The 22,860-nt window shown below is 37.7% G+C and overlaps 1 protein-coding gene across 1 annotated transcript in view; it reads right to left on the bottom strand.

Moving 5' to 3' along the window:
- Window positions 1-521: 521 nt before the first annotated feature.
- Window positions 522-22,860, bottom strand: part of LOC112561272 (glutamate receptor ionotropic, NMDA 2B-like) — a 54,273-nt gene continuing 31,934 nt past the window's right edge. The window contains 18 exon segments of the mRNA XM_025233651.1: window positions 522-1,096; window positions 1,802-1,956; window positions 2,184-2,419; window positions 3,110-3,297; window positions 3,695-3,855; window positions 4,386-4,525; window positions 4,528-4,605; window positions 6,147-6,365; window positions 7,559-7,681; window positions 8,743-8,826; window positions 8,829-8,928; window positions 9,344-9,476; window positions 10,092-10,264; window positions 10,778-10,912; window positions 12,230-12,342; window positions 15,488-15,621; window positions 16,740-16,856; window positions 18,270-18,484. Coding sequence (XP_025089436.1) covers window positions 730-1,096; window positions 1,802-1,956; window positions 2,184-2,419; window positions 3,110-3,297; window positions 3,695-3,855; window positions 4,386-4,525; window positions 4,528-4,605; window positions 6,147-6,365; window positions 7,559-7,681; window positions 8,743-8,826; window positions 8,829-8,928; window positions 9,344-9,476; window positions 10,092-10,264; window positions 10,778-10,912; window positions 12,230-12,342; window positions 15,488-15,621; window positions 16,740-16,856; window positions 18,270-18,484 — 2,871 coding nt within the window. The 3' untranslated portion in view covers window positions 522-729.

The raw sequence follows: 22,860 nt of genomic DNA, 5'->3' as shown, positions 1-22,860 counted from the left end.
TCAGTCCTGTACAGGTGTGTACCTGCATTGTAATGGTTGTACAAGACAACAAATTTTAGTTTTTTTATTATTGCATCTTTGATATTAATTCAATTTTGATACCATATTTTTCTGGCATCTCAAAAAACTTTTTTTTAATTACACGGAGTTAATTATGGGGTGAGCAATGGCTGATTTTGTTGTTCATACTATCCTTACACTGGTAATCGCATAGCTCATCTGTTTTTCAATACTTCTGTAAGTTGTTCGATCTCTAGTCTATATTATGCACTAGACATTGCTAAAGACTTTGATAAGTCAGTTAGACTACGCGCATTATTATATGCTAGCGTTTGTGTGTCTGTTAGGGTGAGTCTATTGTAATGATGGTGATACACTCTATACATAACCCCAGTTACTACTGTTGCTGCTATTATTAGTAGTACAACTATTTTTTAAAAATTAATCTCCTTATTTTCATTACAAAAATTTTTAACTTTCTACCGAACATTTCCCACAACAAAAGGATTGTAAATAAATTGTTTGTTTGGTTTTTTGTTTGGTTTTTTTTTTTTTTTTTTTTTGGCTGTTTTCATAACTTTTTATCGGGAGTGTCGTTGTTAAACATTTTTTTTTTCTCTGAATTTCAGAGTCGGTGCCATCCGTTGCTTCTCACACAAGCTTAGACCAAGGTATCCCTTGGTTACAGTGTTCACACGAGCGAGTGAATATGAAGGTTGCATGCAACTGTCACAATATGCTGTCTTTATCACTCGTGCACTTCACACCCACGTAAATCTTGCCGTCATGGTAACGGCTCTTTTGAGACAGTTTCTGGTCGTCGCCACAGACGTCGTCGCCGATGGCAGACGTGTAGCTGGGCGAGCGGCGGAGTCTGGCCACGGCATCGCCGCACTCTGACCTCGTGTCGGAGCTCTCCTGTCCCAGGAGGTGCGGAGCGGAGCTCGTGATGGCGCTGGCGTCTTGTAGAGTGTGACGACGCGCGGACCCGTTGTGCTGGGAAAAGTCATAGCAAGGCTGCTTCCGGTTCAAACTGTCCTCCTTCTGCTGCGTTCTGTCTTCGTGAGGTGAAGATTTGTCACTTTCGTGTCCTCTGCTGAAATTGAGGGATGTGATGTGAGGCAGACAAAGGAACTAAAATTCAAATTGATGCCAAAGGTATTTGGTGGTTGTAATTATCTACTTAAAAATTTCCCTGCTCTATTTGATTGGGGAATAAATGTACCCCAGCCTTACTGTAGACAGAGAGAACAGGCACACAGACAAAAAGACTTATACCAACAGGCAAGCACACAGACATAAATGCCCCACATGTGTGCATAGAAAGAGAGAGAGAAAAAAAAATAAAAAGAAAGAAGGAAGAAAAACAAGAAAAAGAAATATGTTTTAGCAGACAAAGAGCACATCCAAAATTATTGCCAAATCCACAGTTTCTGCGCAAGGAGATATGGGCAGGACCAGTTCCCCTTACAGCGCATTGTGGGCGTGTGAAGACTTTACAGGAGACTACTGACACGAATAAGCCATCAAGACCGAAATACAAAACAATAATATGTTCAATGGAGGGTTACATAAACTGTCTAAACTGGCGTCTATCAAATTCAAATTATAAACTCATCCCCAATACTTTATTGTAGCCTCTGTAAAATCATTCCATGCCTCAAACAATACAGTGCGTTTCCTTGTAACAACAACCCACACAACTGGTATCTCTTGGAATGTGAATATATAAGATTAAATAAGATGTAACAGCAACAACAATCAACATGCAGGTCGACAAGTGCTTAGACCGTCCACCTACTTGATTTGGTTCTGAAGACTTTCAATTTTGAGTGAAGCCAGGTCCAGCTCGTGGCGCAGGCGCCATATTTGAGTGTCACACAGACGGTCCTGGCATCGCTTCCGTCTCGCCCTGGCCTCCTCCGTGTGCCCCTGGGCTAGCGACTTACCCACACTCTGTGGTTGAGATAAAGAAATGAGCAACTTTCACCCTTGGTCTTGTGATTGCATCCATCATAAGATTTTTATTAGTTCTGTATGATATTAGCTTGCAAATAAACGACGGATGAATTGCAAGGAGTCTCTCTCTCACACACATACACAAAAGACCACATGCAAAGAATCAGACAGAAGGACAATCAGGAAGACAGAGACACATAATACAGTGCTTTGATATTACATACGAGACTGACAAAACTGCAGCAGCCGCTGTCCATCTTCATCAGGCACTTGCGGCCAAAGCGGTAGTAGATGTGCTCCACCAGCAGCAGCACAACACTCAGCAGAACACCGCCCCCAAGTAAGATGAAGGCGCTTGTAAAGTTGAGGATGCCAAGAGTTTTGTTCGAAATGCCTTTCTTCTCCTTTTCGGTGTAGCAGGCCCCGGCGAGCCAGAATTTCTGAAGCCTCTCCATTTCACCTGGTACAAAGGACAATTACATTGGAAACAAGAGAGTACGTGGGCCATGAGCAACATGTGTAGTAATAACAGCAACAGTAACAACAATACGAGGACGATTTCTTCTCACGTTTCTGGAGAGATAAATCAACAGTGATTAGCCGGTCAACACCATCTCAGCCTTGTTCTCTGTAATTGGTATTCTCTTGAATTGTTTCTTCTTTATTGAGCAAAAAGTCATTTGTATCTCTAAATGATGCTGTTTTTTTCAGTTTCAAAGCTAAACGATGATAGTTGTATTTGTTTTCTTATATTCCAGGTCTTCAACAACTGAAGTTTGATGACTAGAAAGAAACTTCCTATGGAGATTTTTTCTGTTTCCCTTTCTGTAGTTTCAGTAAATTACTTTAAATTAAATTAATTTAGGTTGATTAAACTGCGTATACTTTCAGCAAATGTAAATCACACTTTTCTTAGTTGTTTGCTGGTTGTAATACACTTTTGAAAGAAAGGTATTGAATCTTCCAGTATAGTGCTCGATTAAAATTGTAAGTATACTCATTCAAAACTCATCTTTTGAACACGATTTTTTACAACATGAAATATTATCTCACAATTCTTTTAAGTTGTCCTGATATAGCTTCTGTTTCTCAATAACTTTAAATGACAAGTAGCTTTAACTCTTAAAGTCCTTTAAAGAACAATAATTACCATTTCTTTGTAGTTCGAAAATGACCTTGTTAATCCTCTCCACCCAGGTATTGTCTGCACCGGGTGGGAATCCCACCCCATAGCCTGTCATGGCGTACCAGTTGCCCACTGTGCGCAGGCGACACCCGGGGTCCTTGCCGGTGTAGTACTCTAGCACTGTGGCATCGTATATGAAGGCCTGGATCTCACTGAAACAATAGCAGCGCATCTCACATGTCTGTAGGCACACTTGTACCACTTCAAGACCTCTAGTTATGAGTTGAGAGTAAGTCATTTCCCCATTCAACGAAGGGTACTTTACTTGGTGACTTTTAAAAAATGGGGATATGGTTCAAAGAAGACCAATTTTCACATAAAAATATTGTTGTAGGATTTTTTGACGATAGCCTGCGAACCTGTTAGATACCTCTACTTCATGAGTGTCTCAGAAATTAAATAAATATAAAACAGATCATCACCATGTAAGCAAGTTTACAGGTATTGACTCCTTTCGTTGGTTGCACTGTGACTATAAGTAAATGAACCAGAAAGATGATGTTTGCTGTAAAAAGGTTTCATCTGTATGCTCATCAACATCCTGCTTACCCGCTCTTGACGGCACCGATGCCGAGCTCTACGGATGGTTTGTTGAAGGGACGCATGTAGTGGTACATGGATGGGTGATTGTAGCGAATGTTGGTCTCTGTGCTGCCCTGGGGAACCGTGGCATACTTGAAAGGTGGATTCATCTGGGTCGGCTTTTGAAGCTGCGGAAAAAGCCGATGCGATGACACGGATGCAGACGCAGCACGCACAGATACCACAAATATATATTTACAAACACACACCCATGCACACACACATACACACAAATATTTGCACACACACACACACACACACGTACAAATAGCCACACACACATACACACAAGCGCGCACTTGACTCAATATTTCAATCACTATGATTTTAAAGTGTAAACATGTGCTTTAGGGACTGTGACTCTGGAATTCACCAATAACGTTTACTTAATTTTCAATTCATTTAATTCGTCAATAGCACTATAGACAAAGCAGACCCTCGAGACCAGTAATACATCAAAGGTTAAAGGTCACTATTGATTTCTAGGATGATAAATGCTTGCGTCCGCTTACCTCCCTAAAACCTTTTGTAGACACAAAATATTTTTAACTTTTTTTGGCAATGTAAGGATTGTGGTTTTTTTTCGAAAATAAAAATAATACAGCTACATGCACTTCTTGCAAAGTGTTATTGGCAGAATGAAAAATGTTGTGTGTACCCTCCAGTCCTGAATACCAGAAAGGTCGTAAAACTCCTCTTTGGTGATCATGAAGGCGGCGAGGTTGGCGGTGTAGCTGGCCAGGAAGACGACAGCAAAAAGTGCCCAGATGTTGGCCAGGAACCGACTAGAAACGCCTTAGGTGTGTCTGTCTCTACAGCGGCGCTAAAGAGCATGGCCCAGATCAGCCAGAAGGACCGGAATAGCGAGAACCTGCGATCTGAAAGCCATGGAAGGTCAATGTCGTAAAGACTGGCTTTTTTCAACTGTCTTTTGCTTAATCAGTCATGTCATCCAAAATTCTTGAACTTCGTTCAGCTATGTTTAAGCTAGGTTTTTGGGATGTTCTTTATATTTCATTGTAACCATTGTCTGTTAGTTATAATACAATTGATTTTTCAATACCGATACTTTTCGAGATAATTCAATTTCATAACTAGAATTTAATTGTGAATATACTATAAGGATCAAAGCACTTTGTTGACATTAGTTAATCTGGGTTTTTAAAAATAAATCTTGCAATTCAGTATTCAATGATTGACAAAGTTTTGCATTATTATTGCTCTGAACAAAAAAACCATTGGGAATCATGCCAAGAAATATTCTGACACCAAAAGCAACAGACAAATCAGCGAAATGAATGTTGATAAAGCGATCCATGGACTCATGCTTGCCACAAAAAAGCATGCAATGCGCTGAGGTTAAAGGTCTAGTTGCGACACACAAATGATCTTTTCACCAAGCGACACACATTGGCTAGTGGGTGTCTCCTTGATTAGGATGACAACTTACTTCTGTCTTTTAAGTAAAACTATGTTATGATTAAAGTTGCTTATGTTAGGCCATTTTTATTGGGGATAATACAAAACAAAGAAGTATTATTGATTGTGGTTATTTGTATTTGTTTTACCATATCAAAGATTCAACGCAGCATTTTAGCTCTCAACTTAAGTGCAAGACTGCTGATGGATTTCTATTTACAATCACCGATTATTATTATTTGACTTCTAAGTGCTCTTGTTCGTGGATTCTGAATGAAGAAAATATAAACGGTTACACCTAATTTTTTTATTGTTTCATAATGAAATAATATTTTCGCATTCTGGGAAAAGACATCTAGTGACGTACTAAATGTTCTGTCCTGTTAAAATAAGTAAGGATATTTTTTAAATTAGCTTGTAAATAGTCTTATTTTTAAATAAAGGATTTATTTAAATTGAATTCAGAAACAATCTGTTTAACGGAATTAGACGGGAAAATGCTTGTTATTAAAAGTAATGTCAGGGGAAAACAAAATTATTAACATAATCTTACGCTTAATTATTATCATGTATATTTCATATTCATGCTACATTTGTTTGTTTGTTTTTTTGAAATCCTTCACCATTTTTGGTTTTATAAAAGAAAGATGTTTCGCTACATTCACATTATTTTGCCTTCTTTATCATTGTGTATATTTGTTTTAAGACCGACTTGTTGTTCCATTAGGAACGCGAGGTTACTCATTGTTCACTATTCCAATTTTTTCAGTTATTTATCAAATATATGTTGTTTAATGGGCTTCTAATTTTAACAGCACACCTCAATCCTTAAATCTTGTTATTGGTAGTTTAGCATTGCAAGAAGATAATTACAGTAAATAATAAGTGCAGTGAGGGCAAGAACTTAAATGTCTATGGGCAAGTCAATCAATCTAGGGGGGGAGGGCTAGTGTGGGAGACACTAAAAACTCGTCATACTTTCCTAGTTTACCTCAGTTACCTTGAAAGGGAGGTTTCCCTCGCGTCAGCCCGTACGGACTCAGCCACTCAAAAATGAAAATGGATGCACCAGTAGCGTGAACGCTAAAGACGAGAATAAAACACCAGGACGGGTAGTCATACGGCTCTGCAAAGCCAGAAGAAAAGACACACAGAGAAAACAAAAGAAAGACATCAAAAGTGAGGCTTGATGCTCCCGCTCGTCTCACATACAGCAAAGCGTGTCATTAGAAGCGTCTTAAATAGGTAAAAAAAAAAGCCAGAAAACAAGTGAGTTAAGGTGAGCTTTGGTTATCCAAAATATTTAGGACACTGATCATGTATTGTGCAGTAATGTCGTACAAAATAAAGGTCTCGTACTTAATTTTATCTGGTAATTCATCAATATCAAATACGTTGATTGTATGATAATCTCGTATTAAGACGAGAAAAACTGTTAGATATTTTTATATCTACCAATCACAATTTTTGCGTAACAGTGATGCAGCAAGCACGTGCTTTCAAATAAATATCTATAAATAGCTCGTCTTACGGAACACACCCGTCTAGACCGTTCATGATTTCTTTCTTTGTAAAAAAAACATATTTCTATCTTACTTTTTAACTAGTTTTGGCATCGCACCGGAAATGGCTACATACAAGAAAAAAAATGTCGGTGTTTGAATAAAATTTTTTAAAATAAATTTTTCATATAAAAATTTCAGTGATATTCCAATACATAAAGAGCATGCACCGAGTGTGTCCAAACATTACCTGCCTATCTCTTCTCTCAGTCTGCTGACCTATTACCGAACAATACCTGTAATTGTGCTTGACAACAGATTGTAGATCAGAAAGAGGCAGCAGTCAGCAAATAAGTAAAAACTATGGCGATGTTTTTAAAGGAAAAAGAAATAATCAGGCTGGCGACCAGAAACTTTCTGGCTGATTAATGTTTCTTATCCTAGATAATGCAATATTTTTTTTGTACCAGAGATCACTGTATGGTAAATTGTTAACAATGACTATCAGCTCCCTGAGATTTTTTAATATAAAAAAATTAATTAAATAATTACACAAGTTAAACAAATGTGTATATATGTTCTATAAGAAAACTTTAATATAGTATATAGAATAGACTGCACAATAGATCATCGGGGGATTCTGCCTGCTAGCACGGTGACTTCTATTTTCGCCAGCCTGATCATGTTTATACAGATACATATTTTTATACTTAAGGAGCGGCAGATGTGGAGCCCACAAAGACACAGAGACGCACAAAAACACAACACAGAATTAGAGACAAAGTATAAACTGACACCGAAGTCCGAAAAGCGCTTTCATCAAAAACAAGATGGTGTAGAAAACGCCGGCAGAATAAAAGAAAATATATTGCCGCCGATAGACGAAGGGAGGCAATGCGGCGTTCGCTACCTTCTGCTTTGTCGCCCCTATCGAGGCCGTCTGGGCTGAGCCATTCGAAGAGATAAACTCCCAGAGCCACAGTATGAATACACAACATGAGAATCAATATCCACGATGTAATATCGAATGGCTCTGAAAGAAAATAAGCAATCGAAAGTCGCGCGACAGAGTGTTCTCCCCTTGGCGCGTTTCCATGACAAGGTTATCAAGCGAGGTTACCAGCATTTGAGCAAAAGCTACACCTGATCTTAATCGACATGCTGAGAGCTCACCAGCAGGAAAAAACAATCTGATGTTGTATGAAAATGCTTTGGTTTCGTAATGAATACAGAAATGTGATGCATGTAATCGTTAGTTTGAATGTTAATCTTCTTTCATTCTTTCTTTGTTCTATCTCTCTCTCTCTTTTCGTTTTTTTTTTTCCTTTAATGTCTTCTTTTTCCATTCCTCTTCCTTTTCATTTTTACTTTTTATATTGTGCTTAATGTATGTTTTCTTCTGTTTTGGTTTCTTTCTCCTTTGTCTTGGACAAGAAAAATACATTTCTATAAATAATTACGATAAAGTGACATGCGTACATGTTCAACTATCTCATCAATAAAATTTCTTTCAGATTATCGGTGCTGCTAAAAAAATCACGTTAAAAATGTAAAAAAAATGAATTAAAAAATATTTTGAAGAACCAAAATATAGCGATTCTAGCTGTTTTTATGATTTTCTCACATTCGATGTTTCGTTAAAATGAGACAAATCCTTAGCAACCGTCTGCTTTTGTTTACTAACGCCTGGTGTTTCCAGCCAGTTAGTCTGCTACCGTCAGCATCAGGCTTCTAGAAGTGTTTGTGAACATCATACACAGACCGGTTAATAAGAGACTTCATGGACCAATCAATGGGTGGATATTTTTTCTACATTCTTAAACTTGAATGATTTCTGCATATTTTTTTTAAAGCGATAAGATAAGAATGAATTTAAAAAGTTAATGCATTTTAGTAAGCTTTCGTGGACATAAAGATGATGATAATAATCATGATCATGATCATGATGATAATGATGGGGATGAGGATGAGGATGATGATGATGATCCAACCAAAGGAGATGAGATAGAACCTTTAGTTGCATATCCTTTTAAATAGCATTTTATTTCAAAAGAGAACGAAAACGAGGTAAAGTAAGGAGGAAGGAAGTCTCACCCAAAAAGGCTGTAGGCGAAATGGCTCCCTCACGAAGGGACACAACTATCGTTATGCCAGTCTCCAAGTACGGGACGGAAAACTCACGGCTCGAGCTCTGTCGGGGTTGATCTTTAACGATGTCACCACCATGTCTGCTTCTCGTCTGAGTAGAATGTCTATAAGTCCGTTCCACTGACCAGTGCTCTGCAATATATTCGTTTTCTTTAAATGCCGACGAGTGAAATTAAAGATTTCTGCTAGCAATGATTAGTATCGACTACACTTCTCATTCAAGCCACTGGATGTACATAGACGCACGACTTTACAAACACACACATTAACACTTCCATACATGGCAAAGACTTGCAAGTGGTTCACCGTGTTTAGAGTCATGCTATTCAAAAGCTTAGTTCACGCTCTCCACAGACTTCACGCCTTTCCTAGCAACTCGGGTACAGACTTATGTTCAATTAGATGGAGCAGGCAGTTTAAATGTAATACCGGTTTACTTCTTACATGGGTGTTGCGCGCGTGTGTGTGTGTGTCTGCGTTATGTGTGTCTGCGTGTGTGTGTTCGTGTGTGTGTGTTATTGAAGGTGTCCGCATGCAGCCTTGTTACCTTGTTAATGGCTCCCCACATTCCATCTTCCACCTCAAAGAAATCGAAGTCAAAGTTCAGCTCGCGACTGAAGACCCGCAGCAAGTCGACACTGAGTCCTATACAGCACATTGGGACGGTGGTGTTTGACAACCTACATCGCCGCAGGGCAAAAAGCTCCATGGTGACAGAACTTTCTGTATACATAGTTTACTATCAAAAATATTCTCTCATCTTCAATCTCTTTTTTTTTTTTTATTTCAACCAGTCTAGTAGCTTTGTCCCGCAAAAATGTACGAAAAAAATCACATTGGGAAAGATAAATGTCTAAATTCGCATTAAATATCGATGTTTAATTTTTTAATTTCTTTTATTTCGATTCACTTGCTATAAATATCCTGCTCTTAGTTAAAAAATTGCTTGCTCCATTTTTTTTTTTTATTTTTGACACATATTTCTTATTTTTATAAATATTTATTCTTCATTGTAATTATCTGCTGATTATTTTTTATCACCATTTGTTTTTTGACAAATATTACTTTTCTTGTTGCTAAAAAATACTTTAAGACATGTTCTTGCAGTAATACTTATATAAATAATTGTCGGTTTTATTGTAAACATTTATTTATTTATCTTTTAATTTTTGTCTTTTTCTTAAACTTGCAAACTGTTCTTGCTGTTAATACCTGTTCTTTTTGTTTACGAACCTCTTCTTATTGTTAAATTTTAGAGTTTTTATGTAAATAGTTATTCTAGATGTTGTAAATACCTGTTCTTCTTGCTGTCTCGCTCGTAGACCCGGCACCTAACGCATGCTCGGTACATTTGTTGTCCGGGTCCGGCTTCTCGTACATGACATACGGCCTCTCGTCTAGGGTAGCCACCCGCAAGAAACTGCGAACTGGTTTCCCTGAGGGTGGACTGCTCGACTTGCCGGGCCACACAATTTCATTCATGTTGAGACCAGTGCGGATCCATCTTCCCACCTGCAACATTTGGCCCGAGGCGCTCTATTTCATCCACGAGGATCAAAGTAAGACAGAAATTCTCTTTTTTTCTAGTTTATTGAGCTGAGGCTAGCACAAGGTCCTATTTCCATAAATTTGGGGTAATATCCGGTCTAGGTGTTAGCACCCAGCTAGCATGTATTCACCATGTCGGATGCTGTACTAAACAATGGAACATATTTCCATGGATTGTATTGGTCTGGGCATCAGGTGTCCCATCTAGTTCCATCTTGTACCTTCTTGATTCTTGACGGGGTGGTCTTTATGTTCTATCATAGCAGATGTTGATGCCAATGGTGAGGGTTAAAGTCGCAACAAAGGTAATAAAGAGAGTGTGTATGTGAGAGAACGAGAGACAAATGTCCGTTGGAAAGATAAAGTGTGATAAGGACAGGCAGACAGGAAGACATCGTTTGGGCGGTGTGCCCGGTAGCAGATGATGAGTCACCTCTCGCCATTGCCGGCTGCTGGTGCTGTTGTCGCTGCCCTGAAGGTTGATGATTTGCAGCTCCGTGTGCTGCAGGGTGCCGTTGCTGTCGAAGCGGAGGGAGGCCCCTGCGGGACACGGATATCGCGGAGGTACCTGCAAAGGGAGATGATCACACCATTATGCTGTCGTAACAATTACGCCCCAGCATCAGCCTGGCTGCAGCTGCAGGAACCAGAGTGCCATCCCCTTGCCAATCGATACCCACCAGGGATATCAATGGCTGTGTGTCCGACCAGTGATGCAAAGGGCAGAACCTAAAACTTTGCGATAGAGGCAGTCAGTCGAAAGAAACAAAACATTTTCCCAGCTTGGGATTTTGTTTCTGTTTCGAGTTGAAGAACAAATAACTCAACGGTGTACTTATATGTAAACACAGGCCTGTTTATACTACAATAATAACTAGATTATTTTTAAAAAAATCGATTTCAAATAGGATTTTCAAATAATCACTACGTATCCTTCGAAGTTATTAAAATTGATATAAAACTATGAGTCCTGTACTATTATTTTCCCAAATAGATTATTTTCAATAACTGTGGCAAGATCACAGGACTGCTAGAAGTGTCAGAAACAACATTTAGAATAGTCTTTGTGCTACTGTGATAATTATTGGTCACTGTCTGGTTTTTAACATGCTGGAATATCATTTTGTTTTATCTATAGTTTCTTCATCGTTTACAAAAAAAACAAAACCACCTGTGTGACTTTTTTTTCAAATAAAGTATATTTCGTTTAGATGCTTGCTCGCATCATTGATACAGACATAATTAATTACTTGTAAACACATACACATATAAATATATACATTTGTGCACAGTCTAATCGATACACGCATAAATTTAAATATAAAAAGCATTTATAACGAATCTAATACCCTGTAACTTTATCCGAAACAAAAAAAGAAATTTCTTTAACAAATACATTAGCTAACCAAGAAGATCAAGAGAAATATCATGCAATATTTTGAACACAAACTTGTTTTTTATGCGTTTTTCTTGCTCATTGTGCATAACACTGTTCAAATGTCGTTTACATCAGATGCACTTATTTTGACAGAACATTTATGGAAAAAATACTAAAAATCGTAGTCTACTTGAGCTTATTACATTACTTTGCAATACCATGATTGTTTTCTCGCTAAATTAATTCAGATCATCAGATACTATTTGTTACCAACAAGATGGCCACCCTGTAAAGTGGTGCCACAAAAAAAATATTTCATAATACTAAGTAAAGTCTGTAAGCCAGCTTTAAAAACTTAACCTTAACCCACACACTCTGTCTCTGAATGTTTTAAACAGAACCAGCAGACCAATGAAAAAAGATTTTCTCACGTGTACATCTTTCTGCCATCTTTCCAGTACACCTCACCACTGGCATTGCACATTCTTTGACCTGGGAAGGTCAAGGTCTGGTTCGACTCAAATGGAAGTCTGGCAAGGTCAGGAGAGCCAAGAACCAGATCATGACTGCATTCTTGATGGCCTTTTTCATGGCCTCCTCCTTGTGGTCGAAAGTAACTCCTGCGGAAATGCATCACAAAGTACTCTTGAGTCAGAATAATAATAATAATAATAATAATAATAATAATAATAATAATAATAATAATAATAATAATAATAATAATAATAATAATAATAATAATAATAATAATGTGGTGGATGAAGGTTGTCTGTGGTGGTGGTGGCTGTAGCGGTTCTGATAAACACTATAAAAAACAAATTGGAAGGTATAAAAAGATGTATACAATTTGGCTCCTGCACCCGCTTAAATATAATCGATAGGCAGGAAAAACAAAGTACCCAGCATGTAAAGATTGTTGTCCCTCCTAAAAAATACAAAATATATCTGAAATTGAAGCGTTTTATTGACAATACTTCCAAAAAAGGCTTCAATTTTATTTTTTTTGTCTCTTTTTATACTTTGCAGATTTTCTTATAAATGTGTTTATAATTCTCCCAATCCATCCTAAGCCCAAGCAAACGTTACTCTTTAAAATAATAATTTTTTTTAAATGTTAATAGTCTGCCCTGCATGCCGAGCCATGCATCATGTCCAGCTTTGCACTTGCTACTGCAGACTCTGTTCATGGTGATTAGACCGGCGACATCACGCAAGTCTTCGATAACTTTTTTCCGTTTTCTTTGAAACTTTCATTTACCACCTTCTAGATCCCTCGATCCTCATGCATCTCACACTGTGTCTAGCCTGGTCTGCATCATCCTTGGCGCCCCATTGCAAAGCAAGCAACAGAAAATTGTAATTCAACCCTCAGCCGCATTACACGCCTGTTTAATAAGCTCGGGAGAGATGCTTGTAAAGAATGATCACAACAGCAACAGCAGCTTCTCTTCCCACTTGAAACACATCGCCAAGCTCTGAAGATGTCACTTAAAAGACCATGACCATTTCAAGCCTTTTATCATGAAAACATGCACGCTAACAATACATCAGTCTTCCGGTCTCTGACACACGAAAAGAAAGAAAAATAAAAATAATTTTAAGTTTGAAAAAAAAAGATAGTGGAATATAAAACACGTACGTCTGAACATTTATCCTTTCTCGTTCTTAAGTTTTGTTTCCATTCTTTATTCTTAAAACGTTAAAATTATCAATAATTTGTTTTTCACAAAAAAAACACGAAATCCTTGGCAGGTCCAGTAGCACTAACAAAGTTTAATCCGTTTTATTTTCAAATGAACATCTGCTATTTCTTAAGAACATCGTGTTTGCAGATGTTTTTGACAAAAGAAAACTCAAGCGGGGGATGATCTTGCTTTGCACTTTTATTTGATTTATAAAGACATTTCCAACCAGAAGTGCAGTCACGTGACTTTTTCGTAATGATAAAATCTTAGTGGTCAGACCTCTCATTTGAAATATTATCAAGCTAGTTTTTGTACTTTTCTAAAAAAAAATCATATTCATATAAACGCTACAATTGTTTTCTTTTGCGCTTTTAATTTGGTTTCTTAAACGAAGACTGGTAACAAAGGTGAAATATTCATAAACATTTTGTTTTATGTTTTACATAATCTTGGTTACTGGGGTAACAGACAACACAAACACATTGTTTTCTGAGCGTGGACTAAGAGTAAAAGCTTTAAAACACTTGAAATTATTTTGGGATACTGTCATCGATTATATTCTAAGTTGATAAAATCTTTATCACGAAAGATCATTTTGCTGTTGTATCACTTTTATTTTTGAATGAGACTAGTGCAATTGATAAATTATATCATTTCTCGGATTTCACCAATTATTTCTCCACCGTTCGTGTACCCAAGGTTTTGTGGGTGCATTTGGTTTTTATTTATTTGAAAAAAACAGAGTTAAGCTCAACATAAAACGCTATTTTCCAGAAACTGAATCGATTACATCCCATTTTTCTTGACCTATATGTCTACTAAAAATTTAAAATACATAAAAAAAACTAACACGGATCGTTGAGACTGTCAATGTTTCAACCAATGGGAAATCTGAGGCGACATACTAAATAAGAACATTTTCTTTCTTTTCATGATATTTATAGCCGTGTATCTCGACAACGATCTGGTGTTATTCACTTTGATTTCGGAAAACAGTATTTTAACACCTTAATTAAGTCATTCGAAAAACAGCTGCATCCTCCAGACCTTTAAATAAACCACAGACGCAGGAATCCGTTTGCCTAGAAAGTCGGGGAAATCACAGAGTGATGTATGTCGTCCAGACTCAATCCTTTTTCCTAGCAACTAATGGACTTAATGTAATAAAAAACAAGAAAAAAGCGTACTAATTTCTTTTTAAAAAGTAGAACGAATTTTTCACTGTCCTTACTTTTATAAAGGCTTAGTATTTCTTTTTCTTAGTTAAAAAATATGAAAGGTCAGCTATTCCATTCTCGCTAGAACCATTTGATTTATCATCGGAAGCAATTTCAGAAGCATGATGCAGCCCCGAGCTTATCATTTGTTGGGTTTTTTTCACAAAAGATTAATTGATGAAAAAGTTCCTTGACCCACAGTAGAACAGTGTTGGCTCTCTCAATGAGCCAGACCTAGTGTGGTAGAGAGAAGTACATTCTCCCAGAGGTCTCCATGGTATTCTTTAAAAACATTTTCATCATGTGCATTCTAAAAATTTATTATTTAAAAGTTTTAGCTCTTTTTTATCATTCAAAGTCACCGTAGTTAGTCTGCGAGGAGCGTTGATGCCATGAAACTTCTGGACACGCTTTCTAAACGATTAATTTTTGTAACTAAAAAGCAAATGTTGCAATTTTATCCGAATGCAGCTATCTGTACCAGGTAATAGATATTTTGTCCTTCAGTGTATTTTGCGTGGCAAATGAAAAAAATGCTTTAATAAATCACAAAACTGCTCAATGCAGCCCATGTTTGCGTGTACAAAAATGTCGTTTTTTAAGATTCGCTCATACTAAGCATCATTTATTCTGAGAAACCAAAATGACAAAAACTTTTTGGAAAAAAGTTGTCTACACGGCGTATCTGAGGACTGGAAGCTCAAGGTCCTGGACTTAAGGACCGACAGGGGGAGACGATCGTGAAGACAACGTCTGACAAAAATTGATCAGGTGCTTTAAAGCCTTCATTCTACTTGGCAGATGAATTGAAACCACCAGCTAAGACCGATGAGAGTATGTAGAGTGGGTTGAAAAGTACTCACCAAGAGTTCCCAGTGGGATGGAGAGAGACGCTCCTATGGACATTGAAATTGCTGACTGGGTCAAGATCCAAAGATAATCTTTGCCAGTCAATCCCAGAGTGTCCGCCATTTCCAGAATATTCAGAGTATCCTGGCTGTAAGAAGCCATCAGATAAATTGGTGAATCATGACTGCATGCTCACGGTATTAATTCAGATGTGTTCTGTACAAGACCATGTTCTCAATGCAAAATCCTCTCTCTCTCACTCCCTATTGATGAGTTTTACACTGATATGCATTGGACTTGCATGAAAATTTCAATTCATAAAGCTTTTGAAATTATTCCTTACTATATGATCTTCTCAAACTATGAGCTTATTACAACCTTTCCCCCTCCACTCTCTTGTAATGTTGTATCTTATTATAATCTAGTAATTAAACATACTCTTTACCTATAATTGCGAGACTAGATGTTAAAAGGATGCTTTATTTATTCTTTCGCCCACTTACATAACTAATAAAATTGTCATTGCCATTGTCTTTTATTAAAGTGTCTGTAATTCTACGAGATGACAGGCATGTCCTGTCCAAAGAGTTGCCATCTGGTTGCCAGTTCTGTGTACCTGCATGCAGGACCAACACATAGAGGCTGTCCCTCGTCTCCACCTGCGACTTCTAAACTCAACTGTGTCGGACTGTATATCATATATAAGCCTGAATTATAATTTTATTAGAGTTTTTTCGGTGGAGCGGATATAAATTTGCTGTGACATTGTTTTTCGTTGTTGTGCTTCCATTAAGAGCTGCCTCTAACTGCTGTCTGGGATAAATAAAGTCTTATCACACACATACATGTGTCTCTCTTTTCCCTAAGTCAGATACAATCTACTTATTATTAACAGTCTGTCTCCTCCACCACCACTCCAAGTAGATGAATTATTATGCGATGGCCGCTTCTATGCGAATGAGAAGTAGTTCGCCCATTTGTCAGACTCCGAGTATTACCTTCATGTTCTTTTCAAATTATTTTCATTGATTGATGAAGTGTCCTTCTCAGACTATTTCAGGAAAATATGTCTTTATTTAAACATGGCAGTACCGCTCACACACCATTCTCACATACATATAGTCTGTAAAGATATATACAGTCAAGTAATCACTCTCTAACATATCTATCATCTGAAACTCGAGCCCTACTCTGTGTCCTCTATCAAAGAGAAGTAAGTTAAAGTAAGAGGAAGATATGGAAATTAGCGATTGCACGGGTGATTGCCTTGAGCAGTGGAGTAGTATAATTCTGCTGTCGGTGCCCAGGAGTTTGCTGAGGTCTGACTTCAAAGCCACTGTGTTGGACGTGTTCCGAGTAAGGACTTCCTGCAGGACGGTGAATCTGCAGACAGAAAGTTAGTTCCACAGTCAAAAGAACCCATAACCATTACCATAAAACCAGTTATGTAAAGAAAAAAGTCGATTTGATATTCGTTTGGTAAACCATGTTCTGAGGAAACATCAGCACACTACTCCATCACCTTCGCAAACTTTGATACAACTGATAGCGGTACGGCAAGAAGAGGGATAAAATGAAAGTTTGTAAAAGCCAACACTGACATGATGACATCAGCTATAATGTTAAGGGAAGAATTATCAACATAAATTTTAAACTGCGAAATATATATTTCACTACTTAATTCTTGATTTTCTTTTTCATTTTTTTTTTTTTTTTTTCTTTTGCACTATGCATTGTCAGGTCTGAGAGCTTTTGCTACAGCGACCAAAATAGACATGAATCATCGTGTTTACATCCTACATTCACTACTGAACCACAGTGTTGGCCATAATAACTTTATTTGTCCTATCTCTATAATTAGAGTGTACATTTTGAAGTATAGCACATTCACCTTTTACCTGAAACTGGAGCCGTCTCTGTAATTACATTTCATTATTTTCCACCTGAATATTTTCTTTCTTTTTACTCAAATGCTGACCGGAGGTAAACATCAAGATCGAAGTTGTTAAAAGGTTAATAGATTTCCTGTCCCTGTCATCAATATTAATGATGAAGTTAATTTGTACAATATCCTGCCAAAAGGCAAGTTCGTTGCGCTGAACAGTATTAACGAAGAAATTATTTGAAAATTATTCGTTGAATATGTAGATATACATATATACATTAATTACGTTTTATTGTAACTTCTGAAGTCGCTGAACATTGTTTTAAATCCAAGAGCTTTCAACAGATGTTAATGAGATTTCCAGTAAATAGAAAGTTTATCTTTCAGTGAAACTGGACAAATAAAGGTTTAAGGTTAAATTTTTTGCAACTCTTGAATGAAATGAACTTAATGGCGCAGACTTTGAGAATTCGCAGTTTGTATGAATCAAACGCATTTGAAGAAAAGTTTTTCAGCGATAACTTTTAGTTATTGTTTCCTCTTTTTTTTTTTTAGTTTCTCCACAAATAAATACTGTAGCCTACCGACACAACTTTCAGAGACTTTGCAGTCCTGCAGTGAATAGTGCGCTTAACTCACATCAACACAAAAAGTCAAAGTAATTATAATGAGCAGAGTTTTAATGATATATTTTAAGTAAGGAAATATATATTAGGAAACGGACACTGTACAAGTAGTTGTGCAGATGATTCAACTTCACACAAATAAAAGCTGTGAAAAGTTAAAAGTACTACGAAAAAAAGCAAGCGCGGAGTGTAAAAACAGCGAACAACAAAAAAAAAAAATCGAACAATAAAATAGAAATAAAAGCTCGGCTCACGTTTACTTAGAAATTCTATTTGTTACTCTACCCTTTCTTTCCGTTTCCAGAGATCGTCACCATGGCTTCCTGTCTGCTGTGTGCTGCCAGAGTCTCCATTGTGTCTATGAACTCCCTGTAGCCCGGCGCCTGTGACGTCACTATGGCGAACTGCGTCCACTGGTAGCGCATCAGGATGCTAAAAATAGCTCGTCCCTGATGCTGGATCGTGGGAGCAATCTGTAGTACTAATGTTTCTTCTGGATCCTGCACAAGAAGATTGAAATAGTGAGGGCTTTGGTTTGTTTGGGTTTTTTTGTTGTTGTTGTTGTTGGTTTTTTTTTTTTTTTGTTGTTGTTTGTTTGTTTTTTGTTTTTGTTTTTGTTTTTGTTTTTTTTTACAAGAAAGGCAATATGTTTTTGACCCACTTCTCTACAGATCACTTTTGTAATTAAAAGTTTGACAAAGCAGACAATAATATATTGTTTTCGAGGAATGGAGGAGATAAGTTATCCATTATCAGAAGACATGCTGGATTTAGGTTAAAGGCATCGTCAATATTTCTGTTGAGTAACTGATTGAAATAACATCTTTTCTGCTGATGAGTTTACAAAACTGGATTTAACCACAGCAAACATTTTAACGGTCGGCTGTGCCGTAGGCGGATGAAGGCTTTCGCTGGATGAATTATCATTTCTTGCTAGTAACTAATGAGACGATGTCGCTGATGGCCCTCGGTAGAACGTCGATTAAATTCGGATTGGTTAACGCATGACCGAGGGCAATCATTCCTGCTGATTTGCTACATCATGACTACTTGTACGCAAGACCAAATAACGATGCAGTTAAAGAGAAGCAGACATTAAAATGTCAACAAAAAAATCTTGTAGTGTTCGTAATTTGGCTTTCGGGAGCCAGACGCCATTGAAACCCAGCTCCTCGTGCGCGACAGTTCCAGAAATAAAAGCTGTTGACGTGTTCGCTCCTTATTTGTTCATTTGACTCCTGACATTTCTAGACAAATCTTTGACGCCAACAAATTAGGAGTAGGTTTCTGAGATGTAGAAATATTCTACAAGTTTTCTATGCACGCACACTTGCACAGACAAGTGTACACATCTGTCTATCTTTTAGCTACCTATCAATCCCTCTATCAAGAGATATATTAACCAATTTATGTATATATATACACATGTAGTCACATTCACATATACAATATATATAACACACAAGCACACAAAAGGGTTGTAAGATTGCTAACAAGAGATCCATACTTTCAAACGTTTCTCTAAGATGAGCTTTAAAACAACTTCTCACGATTACTTTTTTTCAAAAAAAGTTTGCTATATTTTTTATTTTTCCAAAATCCACTAAGCAGTAGTGACTAGTACATTTTTGCTGAGGGATAAATTGCTGAACAATACTCCTCCTAGGTCATAGAAGTAAAACTCGAATAGTCTCTATTTAATATTTATTGTTTTCTACATTGTTTTAGTTGTCAATTAAATTTTTTTCCATTTAATTAGTTCTCGTGACACCGAGGCTTTTTATGGGATTCATTTTCCTCTTGTCAGCCCCTCTACTTCGATCTGTTTTCTGTAAAGGTGTTTGTGTTGTTTTTGTTTTCTTCTTTTTTAAACCGCTTATCTTCACATTGTTAATTATTGTATCAGAGAATTAAGAGCGCTCCAGGCTTTTGGAGCTCTCTCTGGTCTTTAAGAAAGTCTGCAATTAGTATCATTTGTAAGCGTTTCTCTCTCATTCGTCTTCATTTCATTACCATCAAACCACCATCATCAAGTACCTATCAATAACAACGAATAGAAAAGAAGATAATTAGTTTAATTCTGATAATGACAATTATTGACAACAAGACAGTGGTGGTAACAACAACAAAAATGAGTGAAGGGGTTGGGGGAGGGAGAAGCAATCTAGCAAGGGGAAGTACTGGCGAGTACTTCATTAACGACAGCAGACAGTGCACTGCCCCCGCCACCTCGTCCTTCTATTCATTATTCATAATCGGACCAAAACAGAAAACGATGTCGAGCGTGAAGTTAGCATTTTGGGGCATTCTCGAGGTCTGAACAATGGCCACGAAGAAGGCTAATTTGTCAGGCTGGCCATCGATACGACAATCACTTTCTTCTTCTACTTCTTTGTTCTCTTCTTTTTTTATTCTTCTTCTTTGTTCTTCTTCTTCTACTACCTTTGCATTGTTTTCCTCGCCCTTTTCTCTTTCTTCCTTTCTTTTTGCACAGTCGAGACGACATAATGGGTCAAAGGCCAGGTGAAGATGATTAAAGTCTTGCGAGACAATCCTGAACATATCGCGAAGTTTTCGCTTGTCTTCTAGACATAAACAGGAATTCAGCTAAATGACAAAAAACTAATTATTAAAAACTCATTTTCAGACTTAATCTCTTCATCCCTTTGTCTGTCGTACTTCTCAAATTCTTTCTTTCTTTCAGTTTTTCTGCATCTGTTTCTATTCCTTCTTTCTATTCTTCCTTTTTTTGGAAATAGGGTCATGACCTATTGGCAGTCTGGGTCATCTAAAGCTCTGACAAAGTCACAAGTTGTTTTTGTGCTTATTTCTGTCCCCCACTTTCTCCTACACCTGTCCCACCAGCTGCGTCAACCTTCTTTCCAACAAATCTGCAGGGAAATGATAAATGTATTTTGTATGTCTCGCGCAATCTTGCTGAAATTTCCAGCACTTGCATCCTAGGTTTCCAATCTGGTGTTCACAGAGATATCGTTCTTCAAATGACAGATTTGTTTTTCTCCAGTGTGAACTATTAACTGTCCATTATTCTTAGAAAGCCTCGTTTGTGACTTTTGTCATGCATGCGCACAACGTTCTTTTTATTTGTCCTTTGATGGTGGTCGATGGCAACGCTGTACTCTCTTCGTTGGCTACAGCTGTCGAAGCTGTTGTAGTGTCGAGGGTAAAGCGAGTGCGAAAGCTGGTGTCACTTTTGCTGAAGAGAATCATTTTTGCAGTCCAATGGCTGCATCTCTAGAAATAATATTTTCTAGTAAAAAAAACTCTGCACATTTTACTTTATATTGTTTCCAAGTGACTGCCATTTTTCAAGATTCTTTTACATGAATTATTTTGATTCTGTGACTAACAGCTATGTGATTCTAGCACAGAGTATTACAAGTTTTTATTCTGATTATTATTGTTTTAGTCTTTGAAAGCCTTTAGACATTTGAATCTAGGCTTGATTGCCTTAAGCTAAAAATTTCCTCCCTCAAAATTACCTCCCTCTTACTTTTTAAGTTCTGCTAAAATACACAGCACTAGAGTCTTGGCGACTTTGTCCCCATCTTCACTGATGACTACTCACCGGTCATAAGCCTGGAGACTGTCATCACCGAGAATCACAATATGTCACTGCGCAGGCAATTATTTGAATTAAAAAAATCGCATATGAAAATGGCAACAGTTCGTCTAACCACCTCCAGGATGATGCTCTCCCTTTTTTTCTTTTCCCAGGGGTTAGTGTCTCCTGCTGATATGTGCTTTCCTTCCTTCTCTGAATTATTATTGGTTTTGACAATTGGGAATAAAAGACTTTCAGTGCGCATAAAAGATTGTTCACAAATGGTATTATTCACAAAAAGCTACATTACATAGAATGCATGAATGAACCGTTTGCAAATGTTAAAGATGTTTTTTTCTCGCTAGCCATCTATTTCTTTGCATAATCAAATCTTGAAATCATTTGAAGCACAAGAAATCAGCCAAATTTAAACTTGGAGGAAGGACAACCGATACCCACTTCAAAACCCTGCTGACTGTGTGACATGGATTCCCTGTGGCAGTTGATTGCTGAGTAGAGACTCTACCCACTGAGGGCAAAGATGATCTACTTTACATATTGCTACTCGCCTCATTGCTACTCATCGATGATCGACAAGCGATGCTTAAACAAGGAAACGAAGCTTTTGAATATATTCCAACATACTCTCTAGTGGTAGTGTTTAAAGGTCACACACATTCGATAGCACATCACGTGACCTGCTGGAGCTGCGCATGGTCAGATGTGGGTCTTCCGGTAACGATACGGCGAGCACAAACTTAAAGACTACTTATATGCACGAATGTGCACCAAGACAGAAAGACAGAAAGGAGCATAATCCTCCAGAAAACGACTACCATCCTAAAGTGTCTCTGTTTACCAAAGCAATCGTCAGACACCGACATTGTCATTCTACTCTGTTTCCCATGCATCAGACACTTAATGTCGCAGGCAGAACCATAAACCGTTGCTTCATCGCGCCGAGTGCGATCAGCAGACAGACAAAACTAGTCTTCTCCTCAACGTGGCGTCCTGCGACAGGGAGGTGTCCAGCAGACAGCCGAGTGCTGGCAGCCCTCCAGAAACTTGCAGCGACACGTGGAAACGGCCAGCGGACTTGTGGCTGGCACTGGTCCAGAGGTTGGACGTGCTTCGTGTCCATTAACTTCCAGGCGCCTCGACTGGATGCAGGAGTTCGTTGTTGATGCCGTTGTGGAGCTAGATAGTTGCTTGACATCTTTTCTTCATACACCTTGAGACATGCTATGTTTTCAATCGCATTCAAATATAAACCTTCTGAATCCATTATGATGGTTAACATGGCAGACAGTA

Source organism: Pomacea canaliculata, linkage group LG1 (genome assembly GCF_003073045.1).
Source record: "Pomacea canaliculata isolate SZHN2017 linkage group LG1, ASM307304v1, whole genome shotgun sequence".
NCBI lineage: Eukaryota > Metazoa > Mollusca > Gastropoda > Architaenioglossa > Ampullariidae > Pomacea > Pomacea canaliculata.
The sequence above is the reverse complement of the archived record's forward strand: the minus strand, read 5'-3'. Positions and strand labels throughout refer to the sequence as shown.